The following is a 22,705-nucleotide window of genomic DNA, read 5'->3' on the forward strand; positions in this document are numbered from 1 at the left end:
GATACAAAGGTCTAATCATAAAGCATAGAAACAAGGACGGCAATTTCAACCTCGTTTCTATGCTTTATGGTTAGAACTTTCATTCCGAGGGTTGTATATATATATATTATACATATATATATATATAAATATATATATATATATATATATATATATATATATATATATATATACAAATAGATTTTGCAACAATACAACAGCAAGCATAGTTTTAACAACCAGTTGTAAAACAGATTAAATGATAAATTAACAGAATTTATAAGTATATGTATATATTTATATACATACAGTCGCAAGCAGTGAATTGTACACAGCAGTCAATTTCTATGTTTTATTTTCTTTGTACCTGAATTTAAATAAGTTTTAATACTTTGTATTACTATTTAAAATATATTGCAGTATTTCCTCTTCTTAGTTATGTATTAGTTATGAAATAAAAATTACAGAATATGTAACCATCGAATTATAAGACAAAAAGATAAAAAGTAACCAAAACTACTGCTGTTTACAATTCACTGCTCGCAACTGTATACTTATAAAAATATACTTATATGTATATATTTATATATACATATACTTATAGATAATAAAATAAAGACTTGTAGTATAAATCAATACCTATACAATACTATCTCTCTGATACCATTCTTTTCAAATTCTGAATCATCACCACCTTCTTCAGCAGACTTTATTAGACCTTTATCACCCAGAGCTTCAAAAAAGCGTTTGTCATTGTCTTTTCCTGAATCTTTTTAACAAATAGAAAATAATTTAAAAGACACAATAGTAACTTAATTTGCCAAAGTAACTTAATGATCCAAAGTAATTTTAATGAGCCAAAAATAATAAAAAGCATAACAAATAAATTAAATTATAAATATTAAATATGTTAATATTATTGAGTGTAGTTAGTAAACAACATTGAAAAAAGAAAACAGTTTTATTTAATTTTTTTAATTAATAACCAAAAAGAAAAAAAAAGCCAGAGCAAACTTTAAAAAAAACAAAGCATTTACCAATTAATATTACTTGGCCTTTACCCCCACGTTCCTCATCTCGTATCTTTCTAGCAATTTCAGCTGCCTGGAAAATATTTTATACTTGGTAATGAATTATAATAATTATGCACATAACACAAATAAAAGTTTTCCTCCTTTGCACATATTTGTTACATAAAATTTATATAATTAGCAGGGGGGTAATAGATTTAAAAATAATAAACAATAACAATAATAAGTGTTATAATCATTTTTGTAACAGATATAACAAAAATATATATATAACTTAAGTAAACAGTTTGAAGAAGAAAAAACGAGAAAATAGATCAGCATCAATAAGGTGATCTCTAAAAAGCATCAATAAGGTGATCTTCGGTAACTTAAAAAAACTGAAAAATAGATTTTGTAACATTAAGTTAAAGATAATCTTTAATAGCTATTCTGCAATCACACAGCCTTATAAATAAACAAATTTTGCAAGTGACTAGTTTTATTCAAAATTTATTCTGTTAACTAATTAATGTTTTACTTTACCTATCAAAAAAAAAACAAAGCAACTGAATCAATAATAAATATTCTCAGTAAATTAAACATTTTAAAAATAAATTTCAATTTCAATCATGTCTGCTAACTAAAAAAATTTCTGCAAAAGAAATTTTAAAAACATGATATATTATAAACATTCTTTTCTTTCTATATCATAAAGACTTTAATAAAGTTTAAAAAATTTTAATCTTTCTATATCATAAAGACTTTAATAAAGTTAGATTTAAAAATTTTAATCTTTCTATATCATAAAGACTTTAATAAAGTTTAAAAAATTCTAATCTTTCTATATCATAAAGACTTTAATAAAGTTTAAAAAATTCTAATCTTTCTATATCATAAAGACTTAAATAAAGTTTAAAAAATTCTAATCTTTCTATATCATAAAGACTTTAATAAAGTTTAAAAAATTTTAATCTTTCTATATCATAAAGACTTTAATAAAGTTTAAAAAATTTTAATCTTTCTATATCATAAAGACTTTAATAAAGTTTAAAAAATTTTAATCTTTCTATATCATAAAGACTTTAATAAAGTTAGATTTAAAAATTTTAATCTTTCTATATCATAAAGACTTTAATAAAGTTTAAAAAATTTTAATCTTTCTATATCATTAAGACTTTAATAAAGTTTAAAAAATTCTAATCTTTCTATATCATAAAGACTTTAATAAAGTTTAAAAAATTTTAATCTTTCTATATCATAAAGACTTTAATAAAGTTTAAAAAATTTTAATCTTTCTATATCATAAAGACTTTAATAAAGTTTAAAAAATTTTAATCTTTCTATATCATAAAGACTTTAATAAAGTTTAAAAAATTTTAATCTTTCTATATCATAAAGACTTTAATAAAGTTTAAAAAATTTTAATCTTTCTATATCATAAAGACTTTAATAAAGTTAGATTTAAAAATTTTAATCTTTCTATATCATAAAGACTTTAATAAAGTTTAAAAAATTCTAATCTTTCTATATCATAAAGACTTTAATAAAGTTTAAAAAATTTTAATCTTTCTATATCATAAAGACTTTAATAAAGTTTAAAAAATTTTAATCTTTCTATATCATAAAGACTTTAATAAAGTTTAAAAAATTTTAATCTTTCTATATCATAAAGACTTTAATAAAGTTAGATTTAAAAATTTTAATCTTTCTATATCATAAAGACTTTAATAAAGTTTAAAAAATTTTAATCTTTCTATATCATTAAGACTTTAATAAAGTTTAAAAAATTCTAATCTTTCTATATCATAAAGACTTTAATAAAGTTTAAAAAATTTTAATCTTTCTATATCATAAAGACTTTAATAAAGTTTAAAAAATTTTAATCTTTCTATATCATAAAGACTTTAATAAAGTTTAAAAAATTTTAATCTTTCTATATCATAAAGACTTTAATAAAGTTTAAAAAATTTTAATCTTTCTATATCATAAAGACTTTAATAAAGTTTAAAAAATTTTAATCTTTCTATATCATAAAGACTTTAATAAAGTTAGATTTAAAAATTTTAATCTTTCTATATCATAAAGACTTTAATAAAGTTTAAAAAATTCTAATCTTTCTATATCATAAAGACTTTAATAAAGTTTAAAAAATTTTAATCTTTCTATATCATAAAGACTTTAATAAAGTTTAAAAAATTTTAATCTTTCTATATCATAAAGACTTTAACAAAGTTTAAAAAATTTTAATCTTTCTATATCATAAAGACTTTAATAAAGTTTAAAAAATTTTAATCTTTCTATATCATAAAGACTTTAATAAAGTTTAAAAAATTTTAATCTTTCTATATCATAAAGACTTTAATAAAGTTAGATTTAAAAATTTTAATCTAATAATCTATCTAAAGAATCATTTTTAATTTTCTAATACTAGCTTATGGTTTTCGATAGTTTTAAAGAAGGATTAAGTACCTTAATTCTTTCTCTTTTGCTAGAATCTTTACCATTCCAACAATATATTGTCATTCCATCATCAAGAATAAATACATCTCCATGATTTAGAGATTTGTAGGTGACTTCAACCTAATTAATTTTTTTATAATAAAAGTAAATTATTACAAATTAAAAATCAACTTTCGTATAAACTATGAAATTTATATTTTTTAATTTAATAAAATAATAATTTTAAATTTTAATTGAAAAATAAAACATAAATTCACATAGTAAAGTCAGCAAACTAAAGTCAGTCTATAAATAATACATGTCACTGTATATATAGGCTCACATATAGGCTCCATTCAACCTCATCTCAGCCATGCAACTCAACCCAAAAAATCATAATAAAACAGATGTCTGTAATAAAAAACCAAATAAAAGATCAATGAAAAAATAATGACCAGACAATTTTCACCAATCAAATAGTGTTAGAACTCATAACCAAAGTATCAAGTAATCAATGCATAAATACAAAACAGTTTGAAAGCACAATAATTAATTTACCCCATTCTCATAAGAAATACTAAAATTTTCTACACAAAAAGTTTTCTTTATGAGAAGCACTAACTAAACTCACAAGAAATACTAACTAAATTAAGACAAAATAAAATAATAAAAATTTGTTAGCATTTCTTTATTAACTTTTAGTGATCTCTTTTTTAGTGATCTCTTTTTTTCTCTTTTTAACTTTTAGTGATCATTTTTTCTTATTAACATTTAGTGATCTCTTTTTTGAATAAGTCAAAATAATATTCTATACTTTTGTTTAAATGTACTCTGTATACATTACCAATATTGGTTCTGTAAAAAAGTACTGATATGATTTCTTTACAAGTCTTTCAATAAAAATTACAAAATATAAGTTAATAACTTTACAAAAGTAATTTTTTTAGATCAACTATAAACTACCTGCTCGATTCTAACATTTCTTTTTCCTTTGACATGAAGTAAACGCTTGGTATAATTATCACGATCAACTTTAGTAAAACCACTCTCAATACCTCCTTCAAGGTATCTAAAAAGATGAAAACTTATTAGGAACCACACAACAATCAAGCTAATAACACATTTTTTTAAATTCCTATTAAATACCATTTTATATAAAAAAAATAATTAAATATACATATAATATTTACATATAAATAAATATATAACATAAACATTTATTTTAACTTTTATATTTGTATCATTTATATATTCACACAGTTTTAACAAATGAATGAGTTAGTGTAATTTATCTTTTCTTATTTAGGAAAGAACTTATTGAGGTTTAAAATATATAAAACAAGTTCTTTTTTTACATTTTTTAAGGTGGAACATATTTGTAAGATTCTTTTATAATTTATTGTTAGTTTCAACAAGTACATGTTTTTTTATTTTTTATTTTTTTAAAACTAGACAAATTTTTTCGAGCACTTAGAAACAGTCACAGTAAAAGGATGAGACTTAATTAAATGACAAATAACACGAGAATGAATTTTAGTAGATGGTAAAAGAGACATTAGCTCTTTTTAGAGCAGTGCCCATTATAGTATTTATAGAAAAGAGAACTAGAGCAGTGCCCATTCTAGTATTTATAGGAAAGAGAAAGAGAAGCAACATTACAACAATGTGACAATGGTGTTAGGTTAAACACAAAAATGGTTAAGGTAAAACACAAAAAACCATCACCATCACCAAATTCTCTAAACCTATCATTCACTAATATTCATGGTCTTCGAAGTAACCTTTCTTCTGTTGAGTCTTATCTCTTTCAAAGTTCACCAGACCTACTTGCCATACTGTTGCCATATCTGGGAATACTGTTGCCATATCTGGGCTCTTTTTGAAATTATTTTAAGTTCATCTGTCTCATCTTGCAATCTTAGTGTTAATGGTTATCATCCTTTAATTCATAAAGACTGCAATAGTCACATGCTTGGCCTGGGCATTTACATTCATAAGAATTCACCCATTTGTTGTGAAACTAGGTTTGAATCCACAGATCATTCTTTTATGTGCTTTCGTTTAGCACCACTTCACTGTATCAGATTTCTCTCTGTTCTATATCGCTCTTCTTCATCTCAAGACTGCACTCTTTTTGATGTTATTTCTGATCATATTGACCAAGCCCTCTCTCTTTATCCATCAGCCTATATTGTTGTTGTTGGTGACTTTAATGCTCACTACTCTGAATGGCTTGGCTCTAGTGTCAGTGATTCTGCAAGCATTTAACCCCACAACTTTTGCCTTTCTCAATCCCTAACTCAAATAGTCAACTTTCCAACTCACTTTCCAGACAACACGAATCAATTACCTTCACTACTTGACTTATGTCTTGTTTCTGATCCTAGTCAGTGCTCAATTTCTCCACACTCACCCATAGGTGCTTCTGATCACAGTTTGATCTCTCTAAAACTATTATCTCATTCTTCTTCATCACCTGAATCCCCCTATTATTGTACCTCTTACAACTACAGTAAAGCTGACTGGGATTCTTTCCGGGATTCTTTCTGTGGTTTTCTTCGTGATGGCCCTTGGGTAGAAATCCTTTGTCTTCCTGTCGACAAATGTGCTTCTCACATAACTTCGTGTATTCAGACTGGCATGGAATCTTTTGATCCCTCTCGACGATTCCAGGTCAAGCCTCACTTTCCTCCATGGTTTTCCTCACACTGTGCTGCTGCAATTGCCAATCAAAACCATTACTTCCATATTTATCAGCAAAACAACTCTCCAGAAAGCAAATATTTGTTTATTACTGCTAGAAATTAGCAAAACTTTATTACTGCCATTGTAAAAAGATTTTGTTTAATGCCAAAGCCTGCTATTCTCAGGTCATGAAATTTCGTATCTCATCTCAAAAAGTAGGCCCTCGTGACTTCTGGGGAATCTTTAATAGTATTAATAATAAGGGCAAATCTTTAATTCCACCTCACTTGTATAGTTCAGACTTTGTCACCTCACCTAAAGACAAAGCTGAATTGTTTGCTAAAAACTTTTCATCAATATCGTCTCTTGATTCCATTAGTTGCGTTCTACCTGTTATTGCCAGCAAACAGGTTGATCCATTGCTTGACATTCGTATCACCTCAGCTTTCGTATCTAAAGTGATTTCCTGCCTAGACTCTTCTACAGCTTGTGGCCCAGACAACATACCTGTTATTGTCTTGCAGAAGTGTTCTCCGGAGCTGTCGTCTATACTCTCAAAACTATTCAATAGGGTGTAGTGAAAAAACTTTTTTTCCGAAATTGAAAGTTTAAATACTACTCTCAGATGTTCATAGACATTTTAAGATATACTATAAATTCTTTTTTCCCATATCTTCAAAATAAATTACCAAAATGAAGTTTTAAATATTTTATAATGATTAAATTAAATAAAGTTACTATTTTTGGTCGGAAGAAAAATAAACGGAGACATTGAATAAAAAACAAAATACAGGTTTACATAAATTAAATTAATAACACTTATTTTTTAACTACTAAACCAATTTTTATATTATTAAAACAATTTATTTTATCTTTGTGAAATATTTTACTATAAAAAACAATATTAAATATTTTCATAAAAAAACAAAAATCTTTAACTCTAATTTTAATGGTATGTAAAGTTACTTTTTATATATTATGCGTTGTTTACCTTTATAATGCAAGTGTTTTCTAGATTCTGATGTGCAAAGATTAAAGATTTTAACTAGAATTATAAATATGTTTAGGGACATAAATAATTAAGTTTAATAAATAAATCAATTTTAGGATAACTAATTAACTTTTGTTATATGTTTATGTATTTTTGTTAATTTTTATGATTTAAAGAATCACAAAAAATTTAAAGTTTATGTATATATTATATATATATATATAAAGATATAATTTTTATAGATTAGTACATGTTATGAATAAAATAAAAAGGACACAGTAATTCTTGCCCAGGTAGCATAAAAGTTAAAGAATTCATTGGTCTTGGTGCTGATTTGTTACCCTCTGAATTACCAACCCTCAGAAATGTTTTACAATTACTGTTGTTAGAAATGGAGTCCTTAGACACCAATCTTCAGTATGTGTCAAAAGAAATTATTCACGAAGCTGCCAAAAATTCATCTTGTAAAGTTAGCAAAGTCTAATATTTTAAGAAAATTATTATACATTATATTTGTTTTCTACTCTTTGATTATTATAGCTATTTTAAATATATATATTTTTTATTTAGGTTGTTGTACAGTATAAAAAAGTGAATATCAATATTCAAATTCAACCTAATCACTATATCGTTCAGAGAATTGAAAAAGAGTGGAAAAGAGTTACTCGAACTGTTTGGGGAAGAGTGACAAATACTCAAAAAGATAAGTTATATAATGAAATGGACACGCTATTTGATATTCTTTGTTGCAAACATAGTATTAAATGCAAGGAAGATCCAACTTGTTCTGACCCAAAATGTTCTCATTGTGCTTTTCTTCCAATTTGTAATTGTCCATTAGGTTTGAAAATTCCTGAAATAAAGCTGAAGTTTATCAGAGCTCAGAGATTGAAAGTTGGAATGAAAAGTGTGTACCAATTACATTGTAGAGATAAAAAAGAACATACTCGGCTGGCTAAGCAATGCAAAAAGAAAGAAAAACCTTTAATGTTTAAAAAATTAGAGGAGAAGAAAGTAGAGTTAAGTAATAATAAGTTTTTTAATGAAGAAATAGAGGTAGATGTGATTGAGAAAGCAAATGAATCTTCTAGCCAGTTAATGGACACCAAAATTGACAACGGATCAAAGCAATCTGTCATCAATACAAATCACTTTCCTCTTCTTGCTCAAACAGTTTTAAGATACAGAACAAGTAACAGAGAAGCTGCTGCTATTTCTTCTGCAGTTCTTATAGATATTGGGATTGTTAATGAAAAATATAATAAACTGATTATTGACCATCACAAAATTCATAGGGAAAAAAAAAAGTAATGAAAAAGCTCCAGACAGAAGATTTACAGTTGTATCAGTCAGAAGAAATTAAAACATTATTTTTTGACGGTAGAAACAATTTAACTCTTTTTAATAATTAAGATAAAACAACATCAAAATATTATTCTAAAACAATAAAAATGGACTTCTACACTGTCACTAGTGAACCAGGTGGAAAATATGTATTCCATTTCTCCCCTCTTAAGCCTGGAGTAGGCGAAAAATCTGCGTTAATGATAGCCAAACCTATAGCAGATTGGTGTAGAAAATTTGATTTAAACTTACAGTATATTGGAGCAGACTCTACAGCTATTAGCACTGGAAGATTAGGCGGGGTTATGAAAACAATTGAGGATCTTTTAAATAAAAAGTTAACATGGATTATATGTATGCTGCATACTAATGAGCTTCCGCTTAGGCACCTTATTCAGAAACTAGATGGTAAAACAACTTCTAGTAATGGGTTTAGCGGAGTCGTGGGTAAGCTATTGAATTGTGCTACATTACTTCTATTAGCTCAGGCATTTCTAACAATAACCATTGGTAAAAGACCAATTGAACTAAATCAAGATGGGATCGATGATCTTTCAACTGTTCAGCTCTATGGGTATAAAATGATTTTGGCTATACGTTCAGGTAACATACCTATAGATCTTATAAAGATGGAGTGTGGTCCTGTTAATCACAGCAGATGGTTGACCACTGCAAATAGACTGATGCGAATTTGGGTATCACTTCATGGACTGTCTGGGGAAAACTTTATTACTTTAAGTCGTTTAGTTGAATATGTTGTTGGTGCTATCCAATGTGGTTTGATATAAAGGTAAGGTGGTCTTTTATTGAGGGTCCAAGACATCTTTTAGAAACCTTACGATTAGTAAAAATGCAAAACCAGGTTACCAGGGATATTGTTGAAAAATATGTCATATCAGGAGCCTGGTTTTCTCACAGTGAAGCTGTTCTAGCCACTTTGCTTTGCAGTTCTGAAGTGGAAGAACGGGTTTTTGCAGTGGATCGTATTCTACAGATCAGAAAAGGTTTCGACAAAGGAGAAACATCTTTCCGAGAAAAAATTCATTCTTCTTATTTAAACATAGATGCTAAGAATCTCACTGAGTTATGTTCTTGGACTCTAATAATAATGTATTTGAGCCAATTCAAACATGTAGCTTTACTACTGAGACAATAGTTGATTTTAAGGTAAATCCCATGGTTGTTGACTCCATACCATGCCACACACAAAGTGTTGAGCGGGCTGTTAAACAAACAACAAGAGCTTGTGCTGCTGTCTATGGACATGATTCAAGAGATGGTTTTATCCGAGCAGGTTGCCATCACCGTAAACTTTTACCTAAAAACAATACAAAAAAAAACCTAAAAAGATGATTATATAATTTTTATATTTTGAAATTGAGTATATATATTTCTAAACTTATTTGATCTTCACGAATTTACATTTTAATTTATACTAAACAGGGTCCATAATCCATAAAAGGCTCATTTTTGCAGTTCTAATCTTCATATAGTTTTTTTATTTTTTGAAAAGGTTGGGCCAAAATTTTTGATATTTTATTCCCGCTATAAATGTGGAAAATAAGGGTAGTAAACAAAAAAAAAAATTGTTATCTAGCTTTGGTCTCAAAGCTCAATCCCCCCCCCCTGTCACCGCCCCTCTTCCTTTAAAAAATCACTAATACTAATTTTTTTAATTTTTTTTTTCAATTATTATTTTGAAATAGATAAAAATTTAATGACAGTTTTTGAATTTTAACAAAAATATGTTGTGTTTAATAGTTATGACTGTTTATTGTTAATAACTCCTCCCTTTACCCCATTTTGGTAATTTATTTTGAAGTTATGGAAAAAAATTTTTATAGTATATCTTAAAATGTCTATGGACATCTAAAAATAATATTTAAATTTTATAGTTTAGAAAAAAAATTTTTTCACTACACCCTACTATTCAACAAGTGTTTATCAGAGTTATGTTTTTCAGCCTGTTGGAAAGCAGCATGTTACCGCTATCTTCAAAAATTCTGGAGAGCAATCTGTTTGTCTAGCTACTGTCCCATTAGTCTTCTTCTATCATAAGCAAGGTTTTTGAATCTTTAATTAACAAACACTTAATTTCTCATCTTGAATCTAATAACTTATTTTCTGACCATCAATATGGATTTCGATCTTCTCGTTCTACAGCTGATTTGCTAACAGTAGTAACTGATAGGTTTTATCGTGCATTAGATAAAGGTAGAGAGGTTAAGGCCATTGCTCTTGACATTTCAAAAGCTTTTGATAAAGTTTGGCATGCAGGTCTTCTCCATAAGCTTTCTTCTTGTATCTGGCAACATCTTTAAGATAATTGAATCCTTACTTTCCAATCGTAGCATAAAAGTTGTCCTCGATGGACAGCACTATTCTTCTTATTCTGTAACTTCAGGGGTTCCTCAAGGTTCTATCCTTGGCCCTATACTCTTTTTAATTTACATTAATGATCTTCCAGATATTCTCACATCTAAGGTGGCATTGTTTGCTGACGATACTACCATTTATTCTTGTCATGAGAAGAAACCATCACTCTCTGATTACTTGGAGGGGGCATTTGAGCTTGAAAAGGATCTCACTTCTGCTACAGTATGGGGCTCACAGCGGCTGGTGAATTTCAATATAGAAAAAAACTCAATTTTTTTCAGCCAATCGTTATCACAATAATTTAGATCTTCCTATATTTATGAACGGTGATGTACTCGATGAGTACATCACCGCTCATAAATATAGGAAGATCTTAATTATGCATCTACTCTTCATCTTCTAGGATTAACTTTTTTCTTGGAAACCATATATCAAATCAGTTGCAAAATTCGTATCTGCTAAGGTTGCATCTCTTTATCGAGCTCGACACTTTCTTACTTCGGATTCTATTCTCTATCTATATAAATCTCAAACCTGGCCTTGTATGGAATACTGTTGCCATATCTGGGGTGGATATTCTAATGATGTCCTTTCTCTTTTAGACAAGGTGCAAAAATGCATTGTAAACATAGTTGGACCTGCTCTTGCAGCCAACCTCCAACCATTATAACATTGTCGTAATGTTGCTTCTCTTTCTCTTTTCTACAAATACTATACTGGGCACTGCTCTAAAGAGCTAGCGTCTCTTGTGCCATCTACTAAAATTCATTCTCGTGTTACTCGTCATTCAATTAAGTCTCATCCTTTTTCTGTGACTGTTCCTAATTGCTATAAAAACGCTTATTCGTCTAGTTTTTTTCCTCAAACATCAGCTCTTTGGATTTCGTTTCCTTTATCTTGCTTTCCTGATTCATATAATTTGCAATCCTTTAAGTTGTCCGTCAATCATTATTTCGCTCTACAATCTTCATCTTTTCTCTTCCAGTAACTTCCAACTTTAATTAGTGGTTGCTTGCAGCCTTGTTGGAAGCGAAGATGTTTAAAAAAAAAAAAAGGTTGGCTGCAAGAGCAGGTTTAACTATGTTTACAATACATTTTTGCAAAAAAAGTATAAGGATCCCCTGAAGATACAGGAAACGAAGAAGACTGCTGTCTATTGAGGACAACTTTTATACTATGATTGGTGAGGAAGGATTCAATAATCTTAAAGATGTTACATGATACACTGTAAGAAGAGATCTTATGGAGAAGACCAGCAGGCGGTGTTAAACAAATCCTTTTTACAATGGTTTCTAGCAATAGTAAACAGACATCTGTTTTGCGCTTTTGTGATAGATTTGGAAGTAATGGTTACAATTAGAAATTGCAGCAGCACAATAAGAAAAAAATCATGAAGAAGATGAGGCTTGAATTGGAATTATCAAGGGGATTCCATGCCAGCCTGGCATGGAATATCCTCAAAAAAATAGTATGTGGATTCAAAACTAGTTTCCCGTATCTACAATTAGTAATTTAGTAGTTTGTTAATCTACTAATTGTTACCTTTGTTTAACTTTTTTATTTAACATATATTTTCCTATTTGTATTTTGTTTGACAATTTTGTATATATATAATAATTGTAAATAAGGCAAATTTGTTTTTTAAATAATGTTTTGTTTTAAAATAAATATAGCACAAACATTTGCTAAAAAATAATCTTTTTTGTTCTAAAAAGTGGAAAATAAACTTTATAATTTAAATCTAATAATTCAGTAAACATTGACAGGTCTGCAAAAGATTTACTTTGAAACAGATCTGGTAACCTTTAGTTTACTGAACTTTCTGCTTTTTAGTACAAAAAAGATTATACTTTTTAGCAGATGTATATATCACTACAACAGGTTACAGTATTTAACAATGTGTAATTATTGTTATTTAGCATTGTTATTGTTATGTTGCAACATTATTATTACATTCTTTTTTGATATAAGCATAAACATACAAAGTTTGGAGTTTGCACAATGCCTGTAAGTGTCAAAACTTAAACATCTAAAAATCCAGTGTACACCACTTATTTATAGCAAATATTGATTTACAATGTTGGATATAAACTACAATATAATGCCAACATATTTTTTTATCATAATCAATGAAAAAACACTAAAATTGAAAAAAGAGCACCCTGAGGAGGAATTAAACCTGTAACCAGAATGTAATGAAAACATACAATTACTAGGAGGTCATTATTAATAATAATGACCTCCTAAAATAAAACATTAAAATTTACAAAAACTTGATCCTGGAGGAGGACTCAAACCTACAACACTATCACCCACGCCTCAAAAGAAGAGCGTTATTACATACACAGCACTACACAAATAAATTGATGAACAAATAAAAATCAAACTTGTGGACAATAAAAAAATGAGGGTAGTGAAAATACTTGATAAAAAGTTCTGGTCAAGTAAAAAAAAAAGAATATAAAAATATAAATAAACTGATATGCATCCCTTCTCCGCCATTTATTAATAGAATAAAATTTATAATAAGAAGTTTTAAATTATGGTTATTATTGATCGTTAATCTATTTTAAAGCCATTTTAAATAAAATATTATTCTATTTTAAATGGGACCAAAAAACAATTTTGTTTTAAAAATAACCTCACAAGAATTTCTTGCTTATTAAGTTGACTTTTATACTTAGAGATTATTTTTACTATGCTTAAAATTACAAGGTCCTTTTTAAAACTAAAGAAAGAGCTTGGATTTTTTCTTGTTAAGGAAACCAATTTTTTGGCTTTACTGAACAAGATCTATATTTAAAGTCCTTTCAATTTTTAATTTTACTGTTTTAATTTAAAAAAAAATTCAAAGTGAGCAAAGAGGTTTTGAAGTTTTTTTTTTTACTTTTACAATTTACTTTTTACAATTTTTTTTACAATTTACAATTTTTTTACAAGTTTTTTTTTTTACTTTTACAATTTACAATTTTTTACAATTTTACAATTTTTTTACAATTTACAATTACTTTTTACTTTTTACAATTTACTTTTGAAAATTTATTGGTAGTAATAAGTTTATTATATTTAAAGTCAAATAAAAGGCAAATGACATTGACATACTTGTAGAAAAAAAAAAATAGAAAAAATGTTAAACTTCGATTGAAACCAGAAGATTTAACTGCTAACATTATAAATAAATTTTTTGGCCTAACAAACAAACGCTACAAGTTTGTTGTACAAGGAAAGTTATAAAGTTTTCATTGGAGAAAAATTCAAGCAACATTGCATCCAACAGTAGTTTATTACAAAGTAAAAAAATTCCTCAAATGGGATTCAATATATTTTGTCTCTGATGACTTACTGCATGATGTACATATGAAACACTATCTGATAACATGATATACATATGAAATACTATGTGACAAAGATAACAGTTGGGAATAGTAAAAGCAATAAGTAAAAGCAATATTTTTCAGGATATACTGTTCTTTTTTTTCTTAAAGATACAGTAAGAAAAAAAATTAACGGAACAAGCAAGTTTTTTAAAGTTTCTTCTTTTTAACTTATCTGTTTACTGTAAAAAAATTGTAAAAAATTTAAATGAACATCAAAGCGTACAACTATTACGAAGATTTTTAAGTGTGCTTTACTTGGCAAGATTTTACTAAAGGATTATTTTAAAATATATTAATCAATTATTGGCATTAAAATTTTATAATACTTAAACCATATAAACTAAACTAATTTAGTGAGACAGTTTACAAATAATACATATCACTGTATATAAGCTCCACTTAACCTTTTCTCAACCATGCTACCTCAACCCAAAAAATAAAATTAAAACAGACATCAGTATAAAATCAAAGATTAAAGAAAAAATAATGACCAGAATTTTCTTTACATGTAATATATAAAATATATTTTAAACAAAATAATTATTGACAAAAAATTTTATTCAGTATTTTTTAAAAGTTTTTGAGTAAAAATAAAAATTTAGGTTAACATCTAAAATTATATTTACATATGTAACACATAAAATATATACGTAACACATAAGATATTGATTAATTGAATAAAATTGATAAATTCATAACTACATACGCATTACAACATTGATGAATTTATAGTTGCATGCATAAAACAACATAGGACAATTTCTCAACGAAACATAGTTGTAGATTTGGTAAATAATGGTAAGAACTGAAGAGAAGTTAATAAGTAATTTGAAATCCCTTTTTTTATATACTTTGTATATAGACATTTTAAAGAAAAATTTAAAGTCCTTTGCTTGTAAATTTAGATTTGGAAATAACTTTATCTTTCAACAGGACAATGACATACTGCCATAGCAACAAAAGAATATTTTTAAAAGAACGGTATTAATGTGATGGAATGGTTTACCTGGTCTTTTAGCATTTGTGGTACATTCTAGACTGAAAAATTGGAGATCAAACTTACAAAAGAAAAAATGATCTAAAAGCAGCCGTAAATGAAGCATGGGAGAAAATTAATGGGAAAAAACTCCAAAAGATATGAAATCTCTGGTGGAATAAATGCATTGACGTCTCCAAGCAGTTATTTGGGCTAAGAGTAGCCAACCAAATATTGAAACGTAATTTTTTGCCTAAATTATTATTTTTCTTATTTGTGCCATTTTCTTTTTTCTTTTTTTGCAAGAGAACATTTGATGAATATAAACGCAGTTGATTTATTGTTGTATGAACTTAAATTTGACAATTTTTAAATACAATGCTTCAATATAATGCTATTTTCAAATAACTGATAGTTTTTTTCTTTAAAAACAAAAATTAACAACTGTTTTTTAATTATTTTATAAAAAGCTAAAAAAAAAATGCTTGTGTCATTTATTTTTTTGCCTACTGTAGGTGTGCCTTTATATAAATACTGCAAAAGCTACATAAATTGCTAGCCTTCATAGAGCAAACAACTATATACTTACAACATCTATATGATAACATAACTAAGAGTGAAAGGAGTGAAACATTGTAATATGAAGTTAAAATTAAATATAAGGTAAGAAACAAATGAAATTATAAAAAATTTAATAAATTATAATGTAAATAAATCACGATTTTGAAAAAAAAAAAATTTCAACAAACAAATTTAAAAATGTACAAGTTTAAAGTTAAAATATAGTTGGTTAAAAATATAATTGGTTTTAAAACTTGGAAATATAAAAGTAAAAATATACTTGTATGCATTTAAAAAGCAACAAGAATAATATATAGTTAATTGAAATGACATTATATAGTATTAGTGACATTATATAGTGACATTATAAGGTTAATTGAAATGACATATCATTATTAAAAACTTTCTTAAATTAAACTTAAAAATTTTCAAACTTAAAATTTAATACAAACTAAAATAAGTTGTTGAAAAGTTTTTCATCACATTTTTTTACTGTTTACATTTTTTTTTTAGCTATTAATTAAATAATAAATTAAGATTTTCATAAGCTATATTTGATTTTAAATAACTTTAAAAAAACTTACTCTATTCCGTTCGGGAAAATGTCAAGAAACTTTTTTGATTCATGTCTTTGGACCTTGAATATAAAAATATTATAATGCATCGAAACCAAAACTTGATAGAATATCATGAAATCTTTTATTTTTCTTTTGTATTAATATCAACAATAATAACAACAATATTTCTTTACAATCTAATATTTGTACAAGTAAATATTTCTATTTAAGTAATAAAAATAGTAACATAAAAACAACAACAGAAATTAAATGATTTACTATTTTCTTATTTTCTCTATATAATATTAATATACAACATCTATAAAATATCTATAAAATAAGGAAAATAGATATAAAATATTTATTTAATTAAGCAAATGATATTATGAAAACTTATCCAAACTTTAGCACTGCCGAATAGTGTTTTCATTAAACAAATAGCAAATAATAACGAATAGCTATATATTAAACATTGATACTGAAATTTACCAAATATTCAACTTTGATTCGTGAAGTTAAATAAACTTTGCCTATGCTTATTTAAACTACACAAATGCGAAACTACAGGCTAGCCCATCTTATTTTGATCCTATAAGCAAACTTTATTTTACACAGTTTCTCAAAATGTTATTTTACAGGTATTATTTTGTTATGGAAATATCTTTACTTTTAATTTTGGATGACTATTTAAACTAGCACAACTCTTTTAAGTTGCTTTTACTCTAACGTAACACATTTAAATTACCAGAAATATCAAGCTTAATCAAAACTTTTTCCCTGAATCCTACCAAATAACATCAAATTTAATGTTGTTTTGTCTTACAGAAATCTTATCAAATAACATCAAATTTAATGTTGTTTTAAAGGTATTATTATTTTATTAAAATATCTTTATTTTTTAAAAATTTTTATTTTGAATGACTATTTATACTAGATCAACTCTTTTAAACTTTTTTACATTTTTTTTAGTTTTAAAATTTCAAATAGATTGTACAAATAGAAGTTAAAAGTATAAACCATTAAATATATATTATATATTAAATTTATATATATATTTACATTTTTTTTTTTTTGCTATTTTGATTAAACACATTTTTATTTTAATTTCCTAACAATTTTAATTGTAATTATTCTGGTTTTACTACTTTTACAAGTTTATGATAACATTAACACAATAATGTTAATAAATTTTTATAAAATTTAATTAAATTATTAGTAAAAGCATCAAGAAAAATATCTAAAAAAGACTTATCCCAAGGTACAAAAATGGAGAGAGAAAATCTTCAATTCAGAAATCAGCCACTATTAACCACTACACATTAAAATAGAAATATAAATATAAATATGATTTTTAATTTTATTATCTTATAAGTTGTAAAGAAAAACTAAAAGATTGATTGTGTCATAATAACTTGTATCTAGAGTACAAAATGTCATGACAATTGAATTTCAAGAAGTAAAGGTATATATTTCAGTAATAAATTTAAAACACGTTTTCTTTTTTTTTACGAAAACAACAAGACAGTGATAACTACAACAATAAGAACAACAACAGTATCAATTACAATAACGATAAAACTCAAAAAAATATTTTTGTATAAAAATATATTCAACAGTTCTTAAATTATAATCTTACCTCTCTATACTGAACAGGATCTCCCCCTAAGTAATCATCTAATTCAACTGTCTTGTAAGCAGCAACTCCAGATTCATCCTGCAAAAACAACAATCCTAATATTTCAAAAATCATTTTTTAATTGTTGTTGTTACAAAAAATAAATATCAAGAGTTTTACTAAAAAATAGCAAAAATTTAAATCAATAAATACTTGTGTTGTTTCAGATCCAAGCCAAAAGTGAATATCCCATTCTAATTTATCTCTAACTTTACGAGTCTGAAAAATATTTATGTTCTTTAACTATTAAAACTTACTAAATTTTACATGTTTCAGTCTTTAAGAAATATCTTTAACAAAAGTAAACAAAAATTAAAGCCATCTTACATTTAAACATATGTATGAATCTCCATTGTAAAACTTTCCATTTAACTTAGGATCTTGTTTTACAACTTTTAATTTCTATAAATAATATAAGCATAAAGTTATATAATTATTCATATTCTTCTTATATATTCATATTCTTCTTATATATAGTTAATATATATATATATATATATATATATATATATATATATATATATATATATATATATATATATATATATATATATATATATATATATATATATATATATATATATATTAACAATACTAATTTGGAACTTTTGAGTCTTTATTATTTTATTAACAAAAAAGAATAAAATTTAATTTGTCAAAGATTTTAAACATACATAGAAAGAATGGATGCCTTGCCGAAAGTACTCTTTGGACTTAAAGACTAAAAGTTGTTTCAGTAATCATTGAAGTCAATCTTGCTTTTAAAAGTACTATCTTGCAGATTGCTGCTAAGCAAGCAAAATGAGTAATAATTAGGTAGGCTAAGTCCTCTAAAAAGAGTAGGCAAAGTAATATAGAATGGTAGGAAGCAATTCCAAATATGAATTACTATACATGTACTATACAGTTATATATATATGTTCCACCATATATAACCCTAACTACTACACCATGGCTGCTTGATATATATATATATATATATATATATATATATATATATATATATACATATATATATATATATATATATATATATATATATATATATATATATATATATATTAGGGGTGTTCAGAAGAAAAATTTTCTAGAATTTGAAAAACCAAACCTTCTAGATTTGAAGCAAATATGTTTAAACTTACTCATAAAACATTTCAGCGCCATTGAACCACTCTTTCCTTGCCCTCAAAGCACACGTTTGGAAAAAAAAGGACCCAAAAATGACCAAAAACGGATTACTTTATATGTCTTGAGGGAAAGGCTAGCATAAACATTTATAATAAATTTTTTTTTCAGGGTTTAGATAAATATCTGTATTATTGATTTAAAAAGTATGGTTTTTTTCTTTCTTTTCAAAAAAGGGTATAATTTACATTTTAAATTGGCTAAAAAACTTTTATTACGTGGTGTGGCGTTGTTTTTATAACCTTTTTAACAATTAAATTCAAACTTTGTTATTTAGATTCATAATACAGTTTTTAAAAGTGTATATTCAAAATAAGAATAGAATAACTCATTTTAGGTATGTTTAATACCATTACCACACAAAAAAATACATTCTTAACTTACAACTACAATATTTTTAATTTAATAAGTAGGGATATGAAACACAAATTAAGATATAATGTGTTGTATATATCATTTAACAAGTGAAATAAAACTATATAAAATATAGCAAATATTTAAATAATATATTAAGTATTTTTCTGGCTTTTATAATATTTACAAATATATTCTTGGTTATTTAAATTAATGATAATGGTAAATACTAAACCTTGCGATAAATATGTTAAAGGAAACGAAAAGTGCAGGTTTAAAAACTAATTTAAGTTAAGATCTAATAAAAAAAAGAAAATGTTTATTATTAAAGCAGCTAAACCAGAAGTTACAGGTAATTTCTAATTTTTAAGAAACTTGAGCAATTTAATGAATGTTATATATTTAAGATAGAGTGATCTAAATTATCTCAATAAAGTGTAATGAACAAAAACAAATATGCATTTAGATATTCAACTTCCAACAGGAATGGTTATTCTACAACATCTAGCATACCTGCAATCTATACTGCCTAAAACCACCAAAAAAATCAGCTTGGTTACATGCTCGCTTCGTAAAAATTTTGAAAGATATGAAAATTTGGATTGTAACTGTGTTTTAGCTAAGGTTAAGAAACCCTGAATAAAAGCAGGGTTTGAAGTTGTTGGTAACACTCAACTATTCAAAAATCTTATTAAACTTGACAAGCAGTATTATAATAAAAAAAAAACGAAAAAAGAGGCTCTCCTAAAGATTTAACAAATCAGAAAAACTTCAAGAATTACTTAAAAAAGGTTTTTTGGGTAGGCAAGCTAGATTTGAAGAACATTATTAGGACCGACAAAAAAAGATCTGACAAGGATAAGCTCGAAGACTTGATGTTTTTGAAAGATCAGGAAGGAGAAAGAAAGTTTATTCTTGGGACAGAGGATAAGAAAATTAGTAGAAAGGTAAAACTTGAAAATTAAAAGTATTAAGTAATAATTTCTTTATAAAACATTTTGCTATAATTAATATTATTTTATGCTTGTAGACAGCAGAGAGTAACAGAGAGAAAAATAGAACGAAGGATGTGCGATCAACAAAATCTAATTATGAAATTGAACTCAATTTTGATTTGAGTTCTGATTCATCTTATGATTCTGATTTTGAGCCTAGTAACTATTATCTAAAAGAACCATCTCAATCTAACTGTACAGTAACTGCAGAAATTCCAGTAGATGTGTATGCCGGGAACGTTGCCCTAATGGCTACGTTAAGTGATGTTTCGCCAAATGTTTTGCAAAAAGTGACAAGTGCCATTTTAACTGAAGCTAGTTTTGAACTTACAGATATAAATTGCAGTAAACTAACAGCCTTTAGAAAGATGAAATTAGCAAATGAAAATATGTCAACCTTAGCAAAAGAGGATGTAAAAAATGCAATTGAAGATTTTCCTTATCCATTCGTATCCATTATCAATACATTTTGATGGAAAAAACTCTTTATGAAATTAATAAAGGAAAAAAAGTTCAAGATTGACAGGCTGGCAGTTCTTGTGAAAATTGAGGGTAAGACATACCTACTAGGTGTTCCTCCTTTAACTACCTCTTCTGGTGAGGATCAATATACAAGTATTATGAACCTACTAAAGGAATATAAGCTTAAACCAAAAGTAGGAGGTCTTTGTTTTGATACAATTGCAAGCAATACCGGGACCAAAAATGGTTCAATCATAAAGATATCCAACGATTTAAATACATATCTTTTAAAATTAGCATGCAGGCATCACATAACAGAATTAAGAATGGTGCAATTTTGGAAACATACAACAAATGAGTTGACTACAAGACCTGAAAACTTATTGTTTCAAAAATTTAAGAGCCTAGTTGAACATCCTAATTTTAATTATTCCTCAAATAATCTGTGTAAGTTTAAGTGGAAGGAGGTCAGTGGTAGTATAAATGAAAAGGCTGCTGAAAATTCTATGAACTTTTGCAAAGCATATATAGAAAGTAAGGGGATAGCAGGAGAAGATAAACTTGAAGACAGAAGAGAGCTGGCTGAATTAGTTGTGACTTATCTATCACCTTCTGTTTATAAAATCAGGAAAACTGGAGCTATCCATCATGCCTGTTATCTTGGTAAAGCAATATACTATCTGAAAATGCAGCTTTTGTTTTCTCAACTTGACTCTGTTCAAAAAAACAAAAATCTAAAAAAAGAAATCAAGTTTATTGCGGAGTTTGTGGTCTGTTTTTATGCCAAGTGGTATTTAGAATCAACTATGATTCCACTAGCTCTATGGGATGATGATTTGCCTTCGCATGAAAAACAAAAAGTTGCAACTGCAATTCTTTCATTTAAAATGCCTAAGACTGAACACTTTAAAAATGAAAACAAAAAAAAGAAAGACATCAGAAATGAGAGAGAAAAAAATGCTAGTACTGAGAAAGATCCACTGGCATACACAGTCTTCGTTTAAAATTTTTGAAAATTATGCCAATAGGCTTATTGTTGTCAATGACCATTCTGAAAGAGCCATCGACATGATGCAGCAATTTATCCATCGTTACAACATTGAAGAGGAAAAACAGAACAGATTAATATCAGTTGACTGAGTACGCTTTGCTTTCAGGATTTCTGGGAAAAGCTCCACCAGTCTTACCAAAAAAAGATTATCTGATTATTATTGAAAAAGATTGTCTTTCCTCCTTAGCAAAGAAACAAAACACAAACAAACAAACAAAAAAAGATTAATTAGATAAACTATAGTAGAAACTTCTACAAAATCTTTCTAAATATTAAAAAAAAAAATTTTGATTTAATAAGTAATATTGAATCGTGATAAGCAAAAACCAGATATGTTACAAAATCAACATTTTGGTAAATTTGAAAAAGACCTTTTTATTTCTTAATTGTTAATGCTTTGTCTTTAAAGACCACTTGAAACCGCATATTTACTAATAATGTAAGGTACTTTGGCACATGTTTAATTTTTTTTAGAATATCATTGATACTGCACATATTGAATTTTTTAGGCAATAAAATCTTCAAACATTGCAAAAAAGTAAAAATAATGCGAAGTGTGATTTTTGAAGACAAATTAATTAATTGTAGTCATTACTTCAAGAGTATTTTATTTTATTCTGAATAAAATATTACAAATAATAAAAGTACATAAAATGAGTTATTCTATTTTTATTTTGAACATTCATAA

The 22,705-nt window shown here is 26.3% G+C and overlaps 1 protein-coding gene across 1 annotated transcript in view; it reads right to left on the reverse strand.

Moving 5' to 3' along the window:
* LOC100215905 (advillin) overlaps positions 1–22,705 on the reverse strand; it is a 58,874-nt gene that overhangs the window by 14,811 nt on the left and 21,358 nt on the right. Inside the window, exons 2-9 of the mRNA XM_065812441.1 lie at positions 18,298–18,372; positions 18,124–18,189; positions 17,932–18,009; positions 16,323–16,375; positions 4,392–4,497; positions 3,459–3,569; positions 1,017–1,083; positions 619–748 (exon numbers count right to left, since the gene is read on the reverse strand). Of these exons, the coding sequence (XP_065668513.1) occupies positions 619–748; positions 1,017–1,083; positions 3,459–3,569; positions 4,392–4,497; positions 16,323–16,375; positions 17,932–18,009; positions 18,124–18,189; positions 18,298–18,372 (686 nt within the window). The remainder of the gene's footprint in view (positions 1–618; positions 749–1,016; positions 1,084–3,458; positions 3,570–4,391; positions 4,498–16,322; positions 16,376–17,931; positions 18,010–18,123; positions 18,190–18,297; positions 18,373–22,705) is intronic.

Source organism: Hydra vulgaris, chromosome 12 (assembly GCF_038396675.1).
Source record: "Hydra vulgaris chromosome 12, alternate assembly HydraT2T_AEP".
In the NCBI taxonomy this organism is placed as follows: domain Eukaryota; kingdom Metazoa; phylum Cnidaria; class Hydrozoa; order Anthoathecata; family Hydridae; genus Hydra; species Hydra vulgaris.